The 12,914-nt window shown below is 40.6% G+C and overlaps 1 protein-coding gene across 3 annotated transcripts in view; it reads left to right on the forward strand.

Moving 5' to 3' along the window:
- trappc9 (trafficking protein particle complex subunit 9) overlaps positions 1-12,914 on the forward strand; it is a 325,308-nt gene that overhangs the window by 671 nt on the left and 311,723 nt on the right. The window contains exons 2-6 of one of the 3 annotated variants that reach the window (XM_084081382.1): positions 2,229-2,374; positions 3,469-3,923; positions 7,306-7,451; positions 8,093-8,218; positions 9,743-9,769. In XM_084081382.1, the coding sequence (XP_083937508.1) occupies positions 2,246-2,374; positions 3,469-3,923; positions 7,306-7,451; positions 8,093-8,218; positions 9,743-9,769 (883 nt within the window). In that variant the 5' untranslated portion in view covers positions 2,229-2,245. Of the gene's footprint in view, positions 1-2,177; positions 2,375-3,468; positions 3,924-7,305; positions 7,452-8,092; positions 8,219-9,742; positions 9,770-12,914 lie in introns of all 3 variants that reach the window. The other 2 variants (XM_084081383.1, XM_084081384.1) reach the window with 2 other exon arrangements.

Consider the following 12,914-nt stretch of genomic DNA (forward strand, 5'->3'; position numbering starts at 1 on the left):
TTTATACAATTATTGTATGAATGAAATCTACAAATCTATTGAAAATAGCAGATCTATAACAGCTCACAATGCATCGCAGCATTGTGAGTTTATATCTGCTATTTTGAAATGGCCGAAATGTATATAGAGTTCAAGTGGATAATGTATGTTTTGTAATAATAATCTAAATCTACAAAGTGACTAGTAACTAAAGTTTTCTAAATATTGTAGTGGTGTAAAAGTACAATATTTGCCTTGAGATGTAGTGGAGTAGAAGTAAAAGTACTGAAAATTGGAAATAATCCAGTACAGTAAAAAAAAAAACCTAAAAAATGTACTTAAGTACAGTTCTTGAGTACTAAATGTACTTAGTTACTTACACCACTGATTAATATTATACATTTTTTAAGCCTATATCAGTGGTTCTCAAACAATTTAAAGGCATTGTGTAGTGTAACTTTGCCGTGTGTTTTACGTATGTAACGTAAACAATATATACATTTTTACACATACATTTCCCTCTATGTCAGCAGACAGCAGTCATCAGACACTGGAGTAGTGTGGTGGTGTTTAAATGCTGTATTTTGGTGTATTCACTGTTTTGGTAGACAGGGACGTTTTTGGGCAACCATAACAAACACCAAAATACAGCGAGATCAGATGGGCAATGTTTTTATGCAGGTGAACACCACCACACTACTCCAATATACAAGATTGTAGTTTGGCTTTTTTCTGAAAGTATTTTAAAAATCTTAAATTTGTGAACATTTTTATATCATTTAATGAATGTCACAACTCAAGACCTATTTCTTCAACCAGTGGTTTTCAACGTTTTTCATGCCAAGGACCACTAAATTGATATACATTTGGCCGTGGACCCCCATCTGACAATGTTTTGTCCCAGGGAACCCCAGAAGCAAAGATTTGAGTTAAAAATGTTCGCTTTAAAAATATATATATATTCAAAGATGTGCACAGATTTTCAAGATAAAAAAAAAAGCAGATCTACAAGCTCATAGCGCTGCACTCGATGCCGTGCTATGAGCTTGTATATCTACTATTTTTAAATAGCCAAAGCTAAGTGTTTAAAATGATTGTGACCCTATGTTAACACATTTTGCTGGGGAACCCCTGGTATCCCCGCCAAGGACCACTGGTGGTCCCCGGGCCACTGGTTGAGAACCACTGACATAAACAATAATAACAAAAGCAATCACACATCAAGCAAACACAGATATAGACCAATGACACAAGAGGGCAGTATTATACCACTGTGCAGTGCAGTGTGCACTGTGCAGACCCACTGGCACTCACTGTTCAAGTACATTAATGATGGGTAACCAGACTGTTTGGAAGAGTCTGACTATTTGTCAGAATTAATCAGAATGCTACACGCTTCCCAGCTCCTTTAACCCATTAAGACCCGGAACGCATCTGTGTCATTCGAAGATTTCTTTGGCTATTCTTTGAGAAATGGTGAAAAATTTGTGCAAATCTTTGAAAGTTTTTTTGTTTTTTTAAGCGAACATTTTAACTTATGTTACTATGTCAGTGGTTCTCAAACTTTTTCATGTCAAGGACCCCAACATTTGTATGTATTTGGCTGCGGACCCCCATCTCAAAATATGTTGTTCCAGGGACCCCCAGATGCAAAGATTTGAGTCACAAATGTTCACTTTAAAAAGTATATATTCAAAGATTTGCACACATTTTCACAATAAAATAAATAAATAGCAGATCTTTTTTGAATAGACAAAGAAATCTAAAAATGACATAAATGGGTTAAACCACACATTAATCGAAGGAGGATTGTCGTAGTTCAAGTACAGTAATAGTATAGGGTTTAAGTGCAGTGATTAAGTGTCTTGCTCAGGGACACTTCGACACAGACTGGGTGGGCCTGGGGGGCAAACTGGTGACCTTTAGATTCCCAGACGGCTTCTCTACCACTCAGTTACTGGCGTCCTTATACTGCATACCATATAAATACTAGGGCTGCCTGCAACCATTGATTCTTTATTTTCTTAGTTATTATTCTATCAATTACCGTACTTTTTAAATTAATTGAATTATTGGAATAATTGAGAATGTCAATGTATCGATTAACCACTTAATGACATGCCCAATATACTGTAGTGATTGATTACTATTCAATGATTGCATGTGATTAACTGTAGCTCCTCTAATACTGTGCACAGCTTTCACAGAACGCAATCCGTTCTATCCTGTGTGTGTGTCGTCCATCACAGTTGAACCACATGAGGACATGAGCGTCCCAGACTACATGCAGTGTGCCGAGGACCACCAGACCGTCCTGGTGGTGGTCCAGCCGGTGGGCGTCGTGCCCGAGGAGCAGTTCTTCAAGATCTACAAGCGCATCGCCAGCGTCTGCCAGGTCAGCAGGGCTGCAGCTATCCATTTATCTTCTCTTAGAGATTATTATATCGATTACTTTTTAGATTAATCGAATAATCTAGAACAGGGGTCTTCAACAGGGGGTCCGGGACCCCTAGGGGGTCCTCAGAGTTACTACAGGGGGTCTGCCAAATCTTTGTGTGATATGATTTTTTTTTATACCTTAACCACTTGAACCCTAGCATCCCTTTTCTAAGGAGAACTTTACCAAAAAATAGCAGATATACAAGCGTTGTGAGCTTGTAGATCGGCTATTTCTTGGCAAAGAGGTGTTTGATGTAGAGGGACAAAAGAGCAGACCGAGTAAACAAAAAAAGTTAAATCTGAAACACAATTTCATACAATATAGAGGGGGTCCCTGCTTCATCTCTCTCTCAGCTAGGGGGTCCTTGGCCTGAAAACGTTGAAGACCCCTGATCATTTAAAAAAAAAATATATATAGTTATTACATTTCTTTGTGTGCTTTTTACCCCTTTTCCCACCCAATTTAGTCATTATGCCAATTCATTCCTCCCCCACACATTTATTTGTTGTCACTGCTGTTGGGTAGATGCTGTTGGGTAGAGCCTTCGTCTCACTCCTCGCGCCCAACACTGGTGTTGGGCGCGAGGAGTGGGACGAAGGCTCTGCTGAAAGGTGCTGCCCCAGGCCGTAGGAATACATGCAGTGACAGATATCACCCGGCTTCCCTCCCCGAACACATACAGTATAGACGTTCGACAAAGCCGGATGTACCACCACAGTGGATTTGAACCCTCAACCTCCACGGTGGTGGGCAGGCACTTTTACCACTGTGGCACCTGAGCGCTTTTTAATATATATTTAGATTATTTTTTTATATATCAACAAATTAAGCCCTATGTTATACTTGGTCACACAACGGTGTCGTGCAAAAATAGTGAAAATATCAGATGTACGTGCCTGTAGATCTGACATTTTCACTCTTTTATTTTTTAACGTTTACCTAACAAGCCCAAAATAGGGATAGATCATCAATTATCGATAATTGATAATCTTTCCTATAAACTATTAGAAACGATCGATTAGTTTGATCGACTGCTCCTACCCCTGCAGGTCAGCGTGAGGGACTCCCAGCGTCTGCTGTACATCCGCTACCGCCACCACTACCTGCCAGAGAACAACGAGTGGGGCGACTTCCAGACGCACCGCAAGGTGGTGGGCCTCGTGGCCGTCACCACCTGCGCCTCGGCCAAGGACTGGGCCCTGACGGCGGAGCGCTTCCACGCGCAGAAGGAGGTCTACGGCGCCACGCTCTTCGACTCGCGCCTGCTGGTGTTCGGGCTCCAGGGCGAGATCGCCGAGCAGCAGCGCACCGACGTGGCGTTCTACCCCGACTACGACGAGTGCCCCGACGTGGAGAAGAGGGTGGAGGATTTCGTGGAGTCCATATTTATCGTCCTGGAGTCCAAGCGGCTCGACCGGGCCACGGACAAGTCCGGGGACAAGATCCCGCTGCTCTGCGTGCCGTTTGAGAAGAAGGACTTCGTGGGTCTGGACACTGATAGCAGGTGAGTTGTTTTATTTTTGATGGCGGAGCACTAAACATCATCAGGTTAACCACTTAAACCCATACGTTATTAAGCGGAGTCCTTCAGGGCTCGATAGAGTTTTCTGTTTTAGCTCCACATTAAATATCTTCGCTGAAAGGTTTTCCCCAGAAATCGGATGCTGGGATTTAGGCGGTTAAAGCAAACCACTATAACCTGAGCTACACTACGCTAGTCGTGTGCCGAAAATAGGCAATCTACAAACTTGTAAATCTGCTATTTTTGGTACGTCACACTACCATACAACTAAGTATAAATCAGGCATAAGGACCACTGAATTTGGAATGTCCATTGCGGCCTAGGACTGGGGGATATGGACAAAATCAAATAACACAATATTTTTGATGAAATACCTTGATATCAATAATGTGACAATAACATACATTTTCTTTTAACATTTTCAAAAAAATAATAGCAGATTTGTGCTATTTTTGACAGATTTTTAAGGCTTAACTAGGAAATGTGAACACTTATGCCTTATCAAGATATTATGATATCCAAAATCCCAGACGATATCTATCTCATATCATGATATCAATATAATATTGACATATTGCCCAGCCCTAGTGCGTATGATGTTGTATGAAGTATGATGTTTTTGCATTACACGAGTGTCTCGCAAATAAATGTCAACCTTTTGCCTGCTGTGTCAAAAATCTTACAACTCAAAACGTTGTCTGTGTTGATTTTTGTTCCTTTTCCTTCTATTTCTTTGTTTGGTTTATTTGTCTTTCTTCTGTTTGTTTTTTTCTTTCATACTACTGTCCTGTGAGTTTATTGTTGGGTGTGAAAAGGTGAGCTGTTAGACACACATGGCTTTAGTTTAAGAGCTGTAGCAGTCCCATCGGCTTCAGCCCTGCTCCAAAGTGAAACCCGAACTTCACTGCTCTTGTGCACCATGCGTTCCTGGTTGAAAAGACAAGCTCATCGCTCCTCCCTGGGTTTGATTAAACCACTTAAGCCCTGTCGTATACTTTGTTGTATATATATCGTGCTGCGGAAATAGACAATCTACAAGCTTGACAAGTTGTGAGCCTGTAGATTAGCTATTTTTGAAACAAATGGTGAAGACATTTTCACCTACAATGACCTACCGAAAATGGTAATGGTTTGAGGCCGGGAGTTGCCTAGTTATTTATAGGCCAAATATTGTGAGGGTAGTACATTAGGCTAATCTTCTACTGTAGCTTGATTATTGTTTTATTTTAATAAGCCTAAGTGAACGTAATTTATCTTTCAAGATGCAAGATAGTATCTGTCACACTCTTATCTATGTGTGCTTATCGTTTCTATAATGGACTATAACCCAGCATAGGCTAAATGAATATCTTCCTTACAATAGTGTAACACTGGCTCCACACCACTGACATCTTCATATATTTCTATGGATGGGGAGCACTACCACAGCGGGCTCAATATGAAATCTCTTCAGACACATTCACACCATCTGTCCAGCAATTTTCCATAATATTCTTTCTAACAGGCTCTGCACAAATAGTTGCTAAGTCACGTCCTTCCTGCCTCATCTAGCACCCAGCTTTTCTTCTCGGTACTGTACATACTGTACACTAAGCTGTGCTGCATATTTGCATACGCGCGCCACAATTACAATGCAAATTTATGCCGCGAGACTCTTGAGGGCATTTGAAGGAGGAGCTGATGGTTTGAACCTGCGGAACACATGACGGCACAATCCATGCAGTGGAGGTTTTGTTTTAGGCTCTCAGGGAAACCTGTGGATGTTGGGGGATTGGGAAGGTTTAGTATTTGACTGGCAGTTTGATTGGCTGCAGGCAGCGGCAGGAGAAAACCAAGTGGCTACATCAGTGGTTCTCAAACTTTTAATTTTAATTTTAAGGACCCCACGTTTAGTGTGCAAGATCAGGCCACAGATCCCCATAACTCTGAGAGTGTAGACATGGACAGGTCCATTTGGTTCCCTTTCTACACTCTCAGAGTTATAGATCTGTAAAGGTCCATTTGGTTCCTAACTATCACTAATTTAGCTTGGGACCCCCTGGAACAACCCTCAAGGACCCCATGGGGAGAACCACTGGGCTACATGGATCTCATGTCATCATTATTCATGGGAACATGGCATTACCTTTCAGCTTGGCACAGCATTGCACCTAATCATGGAAACATGAATTTGATGATGACATCCATGGCTGATGATGGCACAATATAAATGCTAATGTTTAATGAACGTCCACGTTCTTTTGGCTATTGATCATCTGACGTACTGTAGGCCTCTGCTGTAGATTTCATACATCCCAGATTATAATCTATTCTATTTCATGTTCTCTTAAGTCAGTGGTTCTCAAACTTCTTCAAGGACCCCCCCCACCATAACTGTCAGAGTTACAGACCTGTAAGGGTACATTTGGAACCCCTCAAGGAACCCCGAGGGTCCCTGAACCCCACTTAGAGAACCACTGTCTTAAGTGAAGAAGAAAATGAAAAATGGATCAAATCCATTTATTTCTAGTTTGAAAGGTCACCTGCAGAGCCACATTATTGTCCGTTCTTGACCTTCCCAGTCACTCAGACGCTGGACAGACAGACACCTTATTGTCCCTAGAAACTATTTCTATCCCCTTGCAGTCTGTTGTAAGTTCCCTGTGTTATTGTCTAGGTCAGACCATAGTATCTAATGGATTTGTTCTGTTGCCCCCCCCCCCCCCCCCGTGCTTGTGCCTCCCCCCACCCTAAAGTATAGTACCAATCCCCTCCTGTAGCTAACTGATAAGATTCACTCCGCTGGCACCCTGGTAAGATATGAAGTGACATTCATGGCAGAAAGGCCATGGCCAGGTTTTTCTGTACGGGTCACTCACGCATAGGGAAAGCTAATACCATATAAAAAGGACAGGCTCTGTTCAGGGCAGTGAGAAGAATGTATGTCATCATTGTGATTTAAGCAAGGCTCAAGAGTTCAAGACGTATGGCACATTTCAGGGATGTAATTCCAACGAGGCAATTCAAAGTGCTTTACACAACACATTAAGCATTGAGACACAGAGCATTAACAACTTAAGCCCCATATTTACTTTGTTGTACGATGAATAGCCAAAAGAGCAGATGTACAAGCTCACGACCCGCCGCGACGCGTCGTGAGCTTGTTGTTCTGCTATTTGTGCTACTTTCTGAAAGATTCTAAATGTTTTTAAACTTTTTGAGATGCCCAAAGTAGGAATGCCAGATTTGAAAGTGCTTAAGAGAACGCAAAAGAAACACATTATAAAAGGAAATTTGAATACATTAAAAAGAAGGGGGGGGGGGGCAAAGTGCCTTTTCTATTGCCTGACGCTGTCTTTCCTCCTATCTTCTTCCTTTCTCTCAGACATTATAAGAAGCGCTGCCAGGGCCGGATGAGGAAGCATGTGGGGGACCTGTGTCTGCAGGCGGGCATGCTGCAGGACGCTCTGGTCCACTACCACATGGCTGTGGAACTGCTCCGGGGAGTCAATGACTTCCTCTGGCTCGGTGGTAAGTCTGCCTGACACAGGCAACAAAATAGCCTGGCCCATTGACTTACATTACATGTTGAAACAGGTCTTAAAGGCACTATCTTATCCTTGCACACAAGCAAATGCAATCAAAGCAGATTCTGAAATAGTTTTAATTTTTCAAATAAAAATGTCAACTTCCTTTTATTTTGACTATTTGATGAAGATGCGAATCTGGATCAGGTCCAGATCTTCTTCCTAGCTCAAATCATCATATACAATTACAATGTCAAACACACACATGAAAATGAAAAAAACACAAGAAGTTGTAATATGGAGATAAATATATATTACGATATATTTGGCACAACAAGTGCAACAAGTTACAACACCATCATCCGACGAAGGACACATTCATCTTAACTGTAAGCAGGTATTATCATCTCAGTGCTTGCAACACAAGCATTTGTTGGGTGGTTTTGTAGGTAATTACTTTTTCTGTGTGCCATGGATCTCACCGCCTCACCGCCACGACGATGTATTTCTTCTTTATTACTTCTTTGCGTGACGTCGAGTATGGATTGCTGTGTGATAGTTGTTCCTCTGATCTCAGTATCACGCTGCATGTGGTTCACATTCACAGAGGCTCACTGATGGCGTTTCTCTTTTTTTCCCCCCCAGCCGCTTTAGAGGGCTTGTGTTCTGCTTCCGTCATATTCCACTACCCAGGGGGCACGGCGGGGAAGAACGCGGGCCGCAAACCCAGCGTCTCCCAGCCGGCAGACGCGGGCAAACGCCACAGACCAGGTAAGGCACACATGGCTCTGTGTCAGTGGTCCTCAAAGTGGGGTCCTTCAGGAGGTTCCAGGTGGTCCCCAGCTAAATTAGCAAAATCAGTTTAACCTTTTTAACCCTGTTTGGCTGTCGAGAAAATTTATCTAGAAAAGTCTAGAAAAATGTGTTATAATTTAGAAAACAGTTGCACAAGTCTTCTCTTATGGGGTTCCCTGGCACAAAATCTTTTCAGATGACATGAAAATTTGAAATGAAAATGTTTGAGAACCACTGGTCTATATGTATGGCGACAGTGACAGAAACGACAGGTTTTTAAAAATCCGCACCGGATGATGAAATGTCTGTGAGCGAGTCACGATTGAGTGTGAGAGAGTGTTTCTAGCGACTCACAAACCCCGGGCATCGCTAAGCTTCGTCAGCTAAGCAGCTTCTTGTGTGCGCGTGCCACGCACTAGATGTTAAAAATGCATGAACTGTCAAAGCTTCTGCTGTTTGGCCTTCAACAAATAAACCCATTTATTGAAAGTACTTATCCACATACTCTCTTTGGCTCAGTTTGTTAGCATGTTATTAACATGTTTTAAGTACTGATTTAACACCATCTTGTGTGCTTTTTTTCCCCTTGATAAATTTGAATGAACAATAATTTAGACCTACAGTGTAAAATGTAATTGGTGACCAATTAGCGAGACATTACACTGGGCCAGTTTTCATACATGATTGTTTTTTATGGGAAATTGTGGGGTATACAATACAATACATCCAGTACCTGCCTGGCAGTGGCTTTAAAAAAAGCCACTGCTTTTAAATCACAATTTTTGACAATTTACCCCTATAATGACATGCCCAAAATAGGTACACCGGGGTAAATCTGGTTCAAATCAGTGATGGAAGAATTACTCAGATTTTTTACTTAAGTAAAAGTATCAATATCCTATTGTAGAAATAGTCTGTTACAAGTGCAAGTTCAGTATTACTCAACGTATACTTAAAGTACCAAAATTAAAAGTACTCATTATGCAGTTTTCATATATATGTATAAAAGGTGCAAAAATCCTTTGAAATAGCCGATCTACAAGTTCACGTCGCAAAGTGACGCGTTGTGAGCTTGTGGATTGGCTATTTTCAAATTGCCAAAGTATATAGGTCTGAAGTGGTTTTGTAATAATAATCAAAATCTACAAAGTAACTACTGTAGTAACTAAAGTTGTCAAATAATTATAGTGGAGTAAAAGTACAATATTTGCCTTTGAGATGTTGTGGAGTAGAAGTAAAATTATTGGAAATACTCCAGTAAAGTAAAACAATCCACAAAAGTGTACCTAAAGTACTTGAGTAAATTTACTTTCCACCACTGGTTAAAATGGCCTGGATGCAGCTTTTGTGACGTAATATCTTTTGCTCAGGTTCAAGGTGAGTGCCTTTGGGAGCTGCAGGCAGCACTGAAGTGTGCTCTTGGGACTAACATTGCTAACACTGCTAACATTAACGCCTTGTGCCATGGAGTGAATCTGCATTCTTTCTCTCTGTCTGTAGGCGCACAAGAGGTTCTCATTGACCCAGGTATGGTATGTCTCACACTAACCAACATAGATGTAGTTAGGGGTGTCACGATTTTCTAGATTCGGCTCGATTTTCGATTGATACTTTGTCGGAAGGAAAATAATACAATTTGAATCCCGGAGGCTTTTGCGGGTGAGGAATCTCAAGCTGGTATTGTAAAGTACCCTTCTGCAATCTACTATAGTGTCTCTTCTTTTAAACACTTGAACCCTCGCGTCCCTATTCTGGGGGCCGAAAATGTGGCAAAAATAGCCGCTTGTAAATCGGCTTGTATTTCCAGTGAAGAGATATGGTGTAGTGGAAAATACTAGCGGACCTAATAGGGCGCTGGGGGAATCCAGTCAACTAAGTATATGGGTTTAAGTCGTTAACTGCAGTGTGCACTGTTCACATGAAACTGCAGATGCTATTCAAGCTCTTGATAGAGCTCGAATAGCAATTTGACGTTACATTTTAAGGTTACAATTCGATCTCATTTTGTTCGATCAGACTTTTGCTTACTTCCTGACACCCCTAGTTGTAGTAGGTGTTTTCTGCCTGTTTGCTTGCAGCCCTCTTGCGTGTGCCTTTACCCTGTATGCACTGTATGTACTTACTGTACGTAGTGTATGTACTGTAGTATGTGCGTGTGTGCATTTTATTTTGTGATTCATTCAGCGCCATTAATGAATGAATCCAGTGTTTTACTTTTCCCATTTCTAAATCTAAATTGCTGACCTTTTTTTCTTTTTTTTAAGTAGTTCTGGTGACAGATAATATTCTCCTCTGTTCTTATATTTGTTTTTCAAAGTGAACTTCCTCTCTCTCACCTTTTGATTGGCGCCATGTCAATTCACAGATTGATCATCACAGATCAAAACTGTGTCCATTAGTTGAATAAGTAACACTCCACCCAGTCACTTGCTCCGGTTACAACTCTCACCTCTCCTGATTATTCCACAACATTATAACCAATTAACTACAACCTATTAAACTCATAGGTTCTCATATCCACTGTTGATATGACTGTATACTGTACATACTGTATATTCATATACATCCATCCAATCATTCATCCATCCATTAATGTATTCATCCGTGATAGATGTGCAGTATTCATTCATATTTACTGTACATTTACTGTGTATTTATTATAGATAGACTGCACAGTATGTGTTGGCTCATTCAGAGATCCAGTGCAGATATCTAGTGCCAGCAGCTCAGTATTTTTACGTTTTCCTTTATATAAATCGATTTAAGGTCGACACACTACGAGTGCTTTTTTCGTGCGATCAATGCAATTATATTCACTGTGAAAAAAAGCACCAACCTGTGTGAATGAGGCATCAACTATTATGAATAGTGTGTGATACTTGAAACTTTTTATAGGGTAAAACCTTTTTTCTGAACCTTTTTCTGAATGACTTACAAGATAAGTATTTTCTTGTCTGTCAAAATTATGTTTAAGTCGTGACGTTGCAGGTTGGGATCTTATGAGAGAGATTAGAGTTTTTAACTTGCACACACTTAACGACTCCAGCAAGATTATCATGGAGTGCACCACTGGTACTCGGTTTGGGGATTCCCAGGGGTCCATGAGGGAGTTTCCAGTCAGTCCCCACCTGAATGATCAATAATTAGGAACCAAATAGACTCTTATGGGTCTCTAACTCTGAGAGTGTACAAACTTTACAGTGTAGATCAGGGTCCCATAGATGAAAAACCACGTCCATGGCGTAATGCATATCAAACTGGCGGTCCTTGAAAAGTTTAAATAAAAATGGTTTAGAATCACTGGACCACATGACACCAGGACCACTGTGACTCCCCCAGATCTCAGATGTTTGTTCAGAGTCTGACTGTGATACACATGATCTACCAGAAGGTGGCAGTGGCACACCGCTGGTACACATTTTAATTTACACTAAAATCTGAAAGTGAAAGTAGTTCAGTGTGTCCATGGATTTTATAAATATTGAAACAATGAAAAGTATTGTATACTACAAGAGCTTGTGACTAAATGATAACTACATTGAATCCATTGGAACGCAGGTTTTCCTGAAAAGTAACCAGGTATCATCGGCAATATCTGCCTTAAAAATAAATATCGAACCGATATCAAAATAATATTTAGGTTTTAGACGATATTTTATAATATTTGTTTGAATGTGAAGCTGAAAAAAAAACTTTGATTAAGGCTGCAGATTCAGTTTTTTTCTCTTTCCTTAGGGTCAACAAGTTGGAAAAATGTTAAATAAAAATACTTCATTTGCATTATTTGCACAAATATTATATACATCAGTAGGCCTAATAAATCGGGTAATCACTGTTTATTAGAATTATTCTGCATCTGCACCCAGAATCACAGTTACTGTGTAACAGGTGTAAGCTAAACCCTACTGGAAACTTGTACTGCAATATCGTTATCGGCTGATTTGACCACGCGATAGTAAATAAGTAAATAAGTATTCAAAAGTACAAATTACCGTAGGTTGCGGAAATTAAAAACAAAATGTGAAAAAAGCATCTACCTTCCTAGAAATGTAGTGGGAATCAAAAGTACAATATTTACAATAGTTCAAAATTGAAACTGAAAGTCATAAGCTTTAAGTCATAAAGATAACACTCCAAAAATATACTTAAGCACAGTAGCCTACTCAATTAACTGTACTTTATGTATGTATGTTACTGTCCACCACTGCAAATAAATCGGTAATCAGATATCGGCCTAAATGTCAATATCGCTCATCCTCTAGTTTTGGACATACAAGGATTCTGCCTGACATCAATGGTATACTGAACGTTGCTTGTGGTGTTGGACGCAGGAAATGTGCACTGCAGCAACATCATTATTCACACGCGTCACAGTGACAGCGCCACATCGTTGCTATGGACCCGGCTCCGTTGCTAGGCAATGAAACTCTCGATTGAAATTTGTATTCTAATCAGATTGGGGCCGAGGAGGTGCTCTTTGCTTTTACAACTGTTTTTTGGAACGTTTTCAACTGGAAATCTAATTTCTGTTGCCTGCTTGAGAAGTTCGCTCAAATGTGATTTCGGGCCATAATATGTCAGCAACGCAAACTGTATTCATTAAATCTGGTTCGTTGTTTGTCGGTAGAGTAGGAGAGACGATGCTTTCATTTAGACTACGGGCTCTCAAAGT

The sequence above is a fragment of the Gymnoscopelus microlampas genome, assembly GCF_963454915.1.
Source record: "Gymnoscopelus microlampas genome assembly, chromosome: 15".
Lineage (NCBI taxonomy): Eukaryota > Metazoa > Chordata > Actinopteri > Myctophiformes > Myctophidae > Gymnoscopelus > Gymnoscopelus microlampas.